We start from the raw sequence: 9,600 nt of genomic DNA, 5'->3' as shown, positions 1-9,600 counted from the left end.
TTTGTCGCGAAACAGTCTGTGGCTGCTGTTGGACGGCGTGGGCGGCCGTCGCGTGTGTCGCTGGGATGTCGCTGTTTGAGGGGTACTTCCCGCCCCGGTTGGTAAGTGAATAGTGATTGTCCATGTCTTACCATGAACATAAACATGTGGGTAAGGAAGCTACATGTTACTGTAATAGTTTGTGCACACGTTTGGAGCATGTGGTCAAAGCGCTTTTTTATCCGGTATGAATGGGGCTTTAACATCATCTCTAACTATATTTTTTTATTTTGTTTTTTTCTAATTCTTCTTCTGGTTCAGAATCTCTTTATTTTTCTCTCATTTCTATCCTAAAGTGAATAACTTTGAAAATCCTTTTGTGACAAAAAACGTAAATTGAAATCGTTAGAACATGAAAAGGAATGAAAATCCATTCACGAGGAGATTCTTATTCGTGAAAGGAATTCCTTAGATGCTCTAAGGGGTGTTGATCTCATTCATCCACCTACTTTGCTCTTCTTCCTCTCCGTCCTTTGCTCTTTTTCCTCTCCTTCTCTTTTCTCCTACACCACATTCTCTCCCTAAAGGAGCTGCATACTAAGTAGGGATGTTGCAGTCCCAGCACCTCTGGATCACCCCTGTTTGTGAGATTTTTTGAGCTATGTGTATCTTAATTATGTAGAGATTATATCGTTTTAATGTAACATTGAGAAATAATAAAAACTTTCTTTATTGAGTTTACCTAGAGGAGTAGTTCACCTCCCTTCCTTTAAAAAGTAACCGAAGCGAATGCTCACTATGACAAAACCAACCCGTTTCCAATTTTCCTGATCATTCCATTCCGCTTCGAGGAAATTTGACCAGTGCCGTGGGTTAGATGCGGCCAAAAGAATGTGCAGGTGCAGAGACAAATCTACCAAAGGTTACCAGGGGAAGAAAGGAGAAGCATATGCCACTGCCACCAACCACCTAGTCACCTACCCATTTGACAGTTATAGCTTGCAAGTTTCCAAGTAGAAAAGCAGGCATTTCCTTTGATTTGCGTGGCAACTAGCAAGCGTTCAGACAACCGTTTGAACAGGAATGCGTCTATCTCACAGGTATATTCACTGCAGATGAATTAGCTGGAATGGAACAATTACATGTATTATCACAAGCAAAAAGAAAATCAAAATGAATTACTCCTGGAAGTGAGGGACGAGTAGGACGCCTTGACCAGAAACCAACGTCCCTACACGGCGGATTGGATTCTCCTCCTCAGCGCTCCAGGAGTCATCAAGAAGAGGTATCGGATGAGGTAACGGTGGAGGAGGAGCCGGCGGTCATGGGGGTCATGTCCATGGGGTAGCTCCCGAGCACCCGCATGAAGGAGGTGAACTCCTGAACCTCGGCCAGCGCGTTCTGCGCGCGGGGCTCGGCGAGGGAGGCCTGGAAGTCGACGTAGAACATGTACTCGAAGTGCTTGGCGGTGCCGACGTTGGCGTCGTCGACGAGGCGGATGGGGCGGTGGCGGTGCGGCCGGCTCTCGATCTTGGTGAGGCTGATGTCGCGGAAGGCGAAGGCGGAGAGCACCTTGAAGAGCACGGAGGTGCCCTCCTTGTCGTGCGCGAACACGATGCTGGTCTTGAAAGGGCGGTCCGTGCGCGGCACGATGGGCTCCCTGGCCAGCATCACAAACCGCGTCAAGTTGCCGGAGTCGTCCTGGATGCCGTCGGCGAGCACCTCCATCCCGTACAGCTCGGCGGCGCGGGAGGACGCGATAGCGGCCGTGTCGCGGAGCCCGTTGGTGGCCACGTACTCGGCGGCGCCGGCCGTGTCATCGAAGGCCTCGCGGACGACGTTGAGGCCCATGCGGGTGAGCGTGTGCTCGCACTGCGCCAGCGCCTGCGGGTGGCTAATGACGCGGGTGAGGCACTCCTTGCGCACCCCTGGGAGCGCCAGGAGGCAGTGGTGCACGGGGAGCTGCACCTCGCCGACGATGTGAAGGCGGTGCCGGAGCAGGAGGTCGTAATTGCGGTGGATGCTGCCTCCCAGCGAGTTTTCCACAGGGAGCACGGCGCGGTCCGCGATCCACAGCTCCACGGCCTGGAACGCCACCTCGAACTGGTCGCAGGGGATGGCGTCGCAGCCCTGGTACGCCTTCCCGGCCGCCTTCTCGCTGTACGCCCCCGGCACGCCCTGGTACGCCACGCGCAGCTGCGACCCGTGCATCGGCGCCGGGGACAGGTCCGAGATGCTCAGCGGCTGCGGCAGGTTCTTGGCGCCACCGTTGATACTGCTCACCGGGACCAGGTCCAGCACCGCCCCGTTCTGCGCCGGCGCCGGCGCCGGCGCCGAGGCGACGTGGCCGTTGATGGAGTGCGAGCCGAGCGCGGCCACCTTGCTAGACAGCACCGCGCAGCTGCTCTGCCACTCCGTCCGGCCGCTGACCACCGCCCCCTGCAACGAGCACCTGACCACGCCTCCGCTCCTCCCCGGGGCGTGGCACGCGAGCCTAGGATTCTGGCCAATGGACGCCTTGATCAAACTCGCTGCAGCCATGACCGCACCAATCAATCAGCTACCTCTCCTCTGTTTCTTGGCTTGGTACTCTGTTCAGTAGGAGGTACAGTGCCGGGGGTAACTTGGTAGTTCGAAGCTTCAAAGCGAGAAGCTGAGGAGGTACGGGCGGGTGGGGCGCGTTATATAGGTGGGGCTTGTTGATTTGGCCTGAGGCTTGGGGTTGGTGGCGCGGTGAGATGCGCGGAGCGGAGGGTGGTTGGTTGGGCCGGCGTCAAAATTATCTCCGCCACTTCACCCACCAACCCACCCAGCTCACCGTGGAATTGAACGGAACGCGAGGTGCATTCCCTCGCGCTTGCCTCGGCTGTTTCCTGCGTCCGCTTCGCCTTTTCGCCGCCTCTTCTTGGATTGACCGGAGGACTATCCCCCTCATGAACGTGTGAAGTGTGAGAAAACCGTAATCTACTCTCTTTTTAGTACTCCAGAACTTACAACGTAAAAGCTCCGTAATGATGCTGATTGTTTCCACCTTGAACAACTCCAAAACTTGGAATTTGTAATCTAGAATAAAAGAAAAGACATGTTGTTATGATGTGAAATCAAAGAAATTTTATTCCCACTTGGTATAATTTGGTTTGAGCTTACTAACGCAACCCATAGTGTGCATTCCTAAGGATGCTTGAAAGCAATTTTCCAGGCTCAGATTTCGATCAGCCATTTTGCATTCGATGCTAGGAGAACAATTTGTAGCATGGACGCCTGCAATTGTTTCCATACTAGATGAACCAAGAAGGCTACGGGCCCACGTGTTAGATGCAAAAGAGAGAGAATGGATGCCGAAAATATGTGATATTTAATTCAGCTGTGGGTCCCATTTTACAGAGATGATTGATTTTTATCAATGCTGGGTGAAATCAATTCTAGCGCCCGTGTCCCATACAGGGTTTAAAACTTCGCTGAAAACCGCTCCGTATTTATGATATTTAGCTAATTCGGTTTGCATCATATTTTAAATTTAACTAATTTTTAAATTTGAATTTAATTTTTAAAAAATCATAATTTTTTAAAATACTATAGAAAATTCTAAGATCTTATGTGATTTTTTTGAAAAATAATATCGTTGGCATCATATTTTATGAAGAAAAATTTGAAAAAAAAATTACTTAAATAGACCGTGTGAATAGGATGATTTGGCTCATCACATTAAGAAAAAGCTTAACATGCAAATATATATTTTCTTAAGCGTATCTTAAGAGGATATTTAAAATTGGTTTCACTTCATTTAGAGTTTTATTAATTTCTCAATGATTTTTACAAAGTTCACAAGTATAAAATGAACATGTTATGAAACAATACTGTAAATAACTTTTTCATATCTACCATGATTTTTTTCTACATAAAGCATTGTATCAGTAGACTAATAAAAGTGGTTTCGCTAATTTTGGAGATGTGATAGGTGAGTTATGAATTAATCTAGTTGCAACACATTTACACAATCATGCATGTTACAATAACTATTTAATAATTTCATGTATTTTTAAAAGTCATAGGATCATGTAAGAAGACTAATAAAACTAGGATTAGCAAAGAATTAACTATGTATTTAACTAGGTTTAGTAAATACATTTTCTCATAGAAAATATTTAACTTTTTATGAATATAAATAATTTATCATGTTACAAGGAACCAACAAAATTTGTTTTACTTGATTTGATGCTCAGATGAATTAGTTATTGATTTTACAATGTTGAGCCATTTTTTGATTTTTTTTTAACTTCACTGCAATTCGGGAACTACGTTCGGTAAATCGGGAAAACCAAATAGTTTTCAAAGAATTCGTTCGAAATGCATTCAATATGGAAAATTCAGAAAATACGATCGGCTTTCGGTGTAATTCAATCGGTTTTCGGTTGAATTCGAGGCAGTTACCAAATAATCGATTTAGTCGAATTCTCACCGATTCTACAAATTTGACCGAGTGAATTTGGCATAATTATCACTAAATTTTGAGTGGTTTTTTCGATATTCGCAAATTTTGAAAATTTAGTGGATCCCGGTTTTCGACTATAAAACAAATTTGTAAACCTTATCTGCACTTTCACTACCAGAAAATGAGTTTTTTTTTTTCTTCTGATGGTCGCTTATTATTGTCTTTATGTCCTCCCTATGTTGATCCTACAACATTATTTTCCTTTTAACCTAGATTAGATTGTTTTTTCACAGCAAAATACTTTGCATCCAAACAGGGCATGAATCTCCAAATTACGATGAAGTTTCAGAAGGGTTTTGGGGTCGTTTCTCACATGACTCTTCTTCCTCATCTCCCCTAGTCATCAATTCCTAGATCCGCCCTGATCGAACGCAAGAACCATTGGCTCTAGGCCTCTAGCCCAGCACTCACTTGTGAAGTCATCTAGGGAGGTACACTTGTAGAAGTTGCATTGTTTTCCACCTGCCGCCACACGTGAAAACTGAAGAACTTTCGTCTTCGAGTCAAGGCAGCAGGATAGCCAGGTTCGTGCGAACGCGCTAAACCGATGGAGGGAACACGACCAAACACCGACTGACCGAGCTGCCGAGGTCGCCGCGCTCAGGGCCGGGAGAACGAGAAAGAAATAAAAAAAACAGCCCAAAGGTTTGCTCCGCGCACCAGCGCCCGGGTAGGTAGCTGGCGCGTGCAGTCACGGGGCGAGGCGGGTGCCAGCCGCCTCGCACTACTTAAAAAAATTATTTGGATAGAAATTTATTTGTACAGATATTTAGTTACTCGTCTTTAATGAACGATTTTCATAACAATTAATTTTCAATAGAGTTTCTTCTAATTTCACTTTAAAAACTACTCTGCTAAACAGATCATAAGCCACAATAGACCATACACGTATGCAGAAATTTTTGATGTTACGTGTAGAGATTTGGTTAGATATATAGTGTTTGTTTAAAGAAAAGATGAAGCAATTAAACTACTACTACCACTCTTTTCTTGCTAGCTAGCTTCTTCAAGAAATTTCGCCACCACCTAATCTCATTGGTGTTACGATCGATGCGAGAAAATTCACGTGACCTAAACTCCCTGTGGCAGAAAAACTGAACATGTACTAGTTCCCCCTTGTCCATGCATAGACGATCATCGTCGTTGTCAGATCATCTGTTCAAGCTGCAGGACCCATCAGCTCACGGTCCATCTGAGAGCGATGCGCCGATTGTTAACTGGCTGGCCGTACGACGCACCACGAAAACCAGCGCAGGATCACACGTATATGGATCGGCTCCGGGTGAACTTGGAGCTACTAGCATATATTCATGTACGCCTTATGATTTACGACGTCCTCGATCCTGGCTACTTGAATGCATCCGGCGTCTGTCTCTGCTCGTTCTCTAGCCCGAAAAGGAAAGCCGGGGCCGGAGATCGGGGTCCCCGCCGGCCGGGATGAGTGATCGGCGAGGCGTACGCGCCTCTTGATTTGTGCGGCCTACAAACCCCGGCCTCTCGGTTGTTAGAGGAAAGAAATTTTATAAAACTTGATTTTACAGAATTTTTTTTATGTTATGTGTCTTTTTTTTCCTTTTCTTTTTAGTTATATGTATCAGTCGTTGAATAAAAAAGTATAATATAGATCAGGATTTCATAAGATTTTTTAGTGAAAAGTCTTATAAAATTTTCTTCTAATACTAAACGGATAGTTGCCACAAACGAAGGATGAGACGGGCTCAGATGCGCCGATGAATATAAAACACATCGAAACGTATGTTAGCTGTTGGAATATCTGAACAGAGTAGATAGAGCAGCAACTGTATTGATGATGAAAAATAGCAGGAAAAATTGATTATATGTAGACTTCAGATATAGTATTAAATGTTGATTAATTTTAAGACATATAATCGATTTTTTCAAAACGCAAATAAAAAGGGTGTCCATCGAGTCGTCTCAAGCCCGGTGAAGTCAAACACGTGCGCGCACGTTGGATTACTACTTGCTCAGCGAAAAGAAAACGTGAGGCTATTGCTTGGCCTTATTGTAATTGTAGCGTCTTTTTTTGTCCTGTTCTGGGTAGCTAATGTTTGCACATGTAGTACAGTGTTAAGGGGGGCTTAACCAGGGATTTATTTAGACAAGTCGCTCCATTATTCAGCTGCTCCAAGAAGAAGCTTGGAAGGTGCCGCTCGATCTCATTTTGCTCACATGTCACACGGGCCTATAAGGAAAAAAGAAACAACACTTGTGTTCCTGAGGGCTATCCAATCATTCGCATTATGCTCACAGCCCGCTATTTGCTCCAGGATGGCCCATTTACAATTTCTTCGGCTTATTTTTGGCAATGTGCTAGAACAGCAAGTATGCATTCGAGCTTCATAATTCAGGTTTTCTGAGATCTGATGTGCCTGCGTAGTTTGGCTCCACCTTTGTTTTTTTGTGGGGTGGGGATGAGACTGCCTAGCTGATATTCAGCTATTTTTCCTTTTGGATTGAAGTCAATTTTCTGAACCAATAGGAAGATGACATGTTATAAAGCGCTTTTATTTGCAGCAAATCAGCCAGTTGAAATTTTTTGTGATCCCAATCAATTTCTTTATTTTTTACCAGTTGCAAAAACGATGAACCAAACAATTAACAAATGGAAGTATCATATGTGCAGTTTTAAGTACGCTATGTCACATTAAGAAAAGGTACGATTTAAGAAACAAATAATTACATCGTAAAATTAACTATAATTGTATAGATGAAATGTAGCTTATGAAACTGAGTTCCCAAATTACTAAAAAAATCCCAGCTCGCCAACTCAAAGCATCTTGAAGCCTCTTTGCCTCAAACTTGCCAGCTCAAAGCAAAGAAAGAAAGACAAAAGACACCAGCCTGCCCCACAAAAACAAAAGGCCCAACACGTGCAAGACAGGTCCACGCGAAGCGACCCACGATGCTTCCAACAATTGAACAGCCCAAAGCGAGCAGGAATCCTAGAGCAAGTCCGACGTCCTCAAAATTCCACTGAAAACACGAAATAAAAAAGGCGACTGTTGTTTAGAAGTTCCGAAGTACATCTTTTCGTCGGAGAATGCAAGTCAGCCTATAAAGTGTCTGGATATCAATTTGTCATACTGCACTTCTAAGCTATCAGAAGAGACTGAGAATCAAACCTGGGCTTGAATAGTAAGTGGATATGGTATATTACCTATTTATTCGAGATCAAACATCAGATTTGCTTCTCGCGGGTTTTACCAAGGTGGAATTTTTTAAGTAGTAGATAACGTACGCGTCGACAATAAGATGTCTATACTAATTTTTTCAATCTTCAAGCCTCGCATCTCTGATATTTAGTATGTGTTATGTGATTACGTGTATATAATGGTGTGACAAGTTGTACTTAGTACTTTTTGAAAAAAAAGCTATCAGAAGAGACCAAACTTGTCCCAATTTCTAGAGATCATGTATTATAGCCCTCGCTTGCAGCTGCAAATTGCGGAAAGCATGGGAGAAACAAGTTACAGAGGTAGAGAGTGAGCCGCCAAGTTGCACACTTGTCATGAGTTGTCACCAGATGAGGGGTCTAATAAGATGCTTCAGTGCACCCATAACTAATGGGGAACATGGTGACTGCCGACGGTGGAAAGCGGGATCAGCGCAAGGTCGTCCCGATGACGAGCGATGGGTGGGTATCTGCCCCTGAGCCCGGCTCAGGCCGCCGCTCACCCAGAGTAGCGAGCTCAGTTAGAGAATAGGTAGACTATGTTAATTTAAAATAAAAAAATTCTATCATATTTACTCAGAAAACTATAGAAGATTATAGATCGTTATTACTCAACGCATAGTACAGTGAAAGAAGAGTTAAAGTAGATCTATCCAACATTGTGTGCATCGATCTTCCCAATCGGCTCCGTGACCAGCCCTATGACAAGCTCCGCACAGGTAGTCACGCTCCTCAATCAGTTCCGAGCATGTGGTCACGTTCCTCAATCAGCCACTAAGCAGATTTGCCACGTCTTCGATCAGCTCTGAGTAGTCGTGTCATGCTCCTTGACCAATCCTGAGTAGTCGCATCGTGCTCCTTGACCAATCCCGAGTGGTCGCGTCGCATTCCTCGACCAGTCCTGAGTGGTCGCGTCATGCTCTTCGACCAGTCCTAATTGGTCTTGTCGTACACCTCGACCATTCCCGATTGGTCACATTGCGATCTTCACACCGAGGAGATCAGCACCGCATGTAACATCCTCGTTTTTAGCTAAAATTCATTTTCCAAAAATCTTTGCAAAAGAATTCAGTTCAAACCTATTTAAATTCATTTCCAAAACGAAAATTCAAAACCTTTATCTCTCCCTCTCCCTCCAGCTCATATCCTTGGCCCATCTATTTTTTTCCAGCCTAGCTCACCCTGACCTTCCTTTCCCTTCTCCCGGCCCGCTCCCCTCCTCTCTGTTCTCCCTCGCGCGCCACCCACAGCCCGAGCCGACCTTCTTCTTCCTCTCACGCTCGCACTCCCGCTCACGCGCGCCCAAACTGAGCCACTAGTCACCGAACCCTACGCGCATGTGCCAACTGCCATCCAACACCACCACGCACAGTGACTGCGCCCAAAGCACACCACCGGACGAGCATGCGTGAACTAAATGTGCCGCTACTTTGACTGCCGAGCCTGACTTTCCCCGCCGCATGACACGCGAAGTCCACACCTCTACATCGCCTGCTCTGTTCCGCCCTTGATGAACCACTATGTCCTACCGCACGTGAGCTCTGCCCTTGGACCCACACTGGCGCTACCGCTTCCCTCCTCCGCCTATATAAGGCCCAATTGAGCCAACACCACCCTCAGCCTGCCGATTTTTCGCGAGCAAGGTAGCCGCTCTCCCTCTCCTCTCTCTTTTCCCCCACCTGTGAGTTCCGATCGCCCTCACCATCAATCTCCTACCTCAGCTCAAATCCATCGTCGGAGTGATGTGCAGAGCTTCCCATCCACCTCCACCACCCTCTCCTTCACCTATCTCCCTCACCCTCACCCTCTACCGAGCTCCCCACGAGCTCAACATCCTATAGCCAGTGGCGGCTCACCGCTAGCCAAACCCGTTGCCTCTCTTGCCCGGACTCCACTCAAAATCAACTCGCTGTCCTCCCCTCTCTCTCCCGGTGCA

At 45.9% G+C, this 9,600-nt stretch overlaps 1 protein-coding gene across 1 annotated transcript; it reads right to left on the bottom strand.

The window, feature by feature from the left end:
- Window positions 1-1,051: 1,051 nt before the first annotated feature.
- LOC133888821 (arogenate dehydratase/prephenate dehydratase 6, chloroplastic-like) lies at window positions 1,052-2,648 on the bottom strand. The gene has a single exon (XM_062329192.1). It carries the CDS (start codon window positions 2,518-2,520, stop codon window positions 1,255-1,257), a length of 1,266 nt encoding a protein of 421 aa, XP_062185176.1. The 5' UTR covers window positions 2,521-2,648; the 3' UTR covers window positions 1,052-1,254.
- Between the last annotated feature and the right edge of the window lie 6,952 nt (window positions 2,649-9,600).

The sequence above is a fragment of the Phragmites australis genome, chromosome 13 (genome assembly GCF_958298935.1).
Source record: "Phragmites australis chromosome 13, lpPhrAust1.1, whole genome shotgun sequence".
Taxonomy (NCBI): Eukaryota; Viridiplantae; Streptophyta; class Magnoliopsida; order Poales; family Poaceae; genus Phragmites; species Phragmites australis.
The sequence above is the reverse complement of the archived record's forward strand: the minus strand, read 5'-3'. Positions and strand labels throughout refer to the sequence as shown.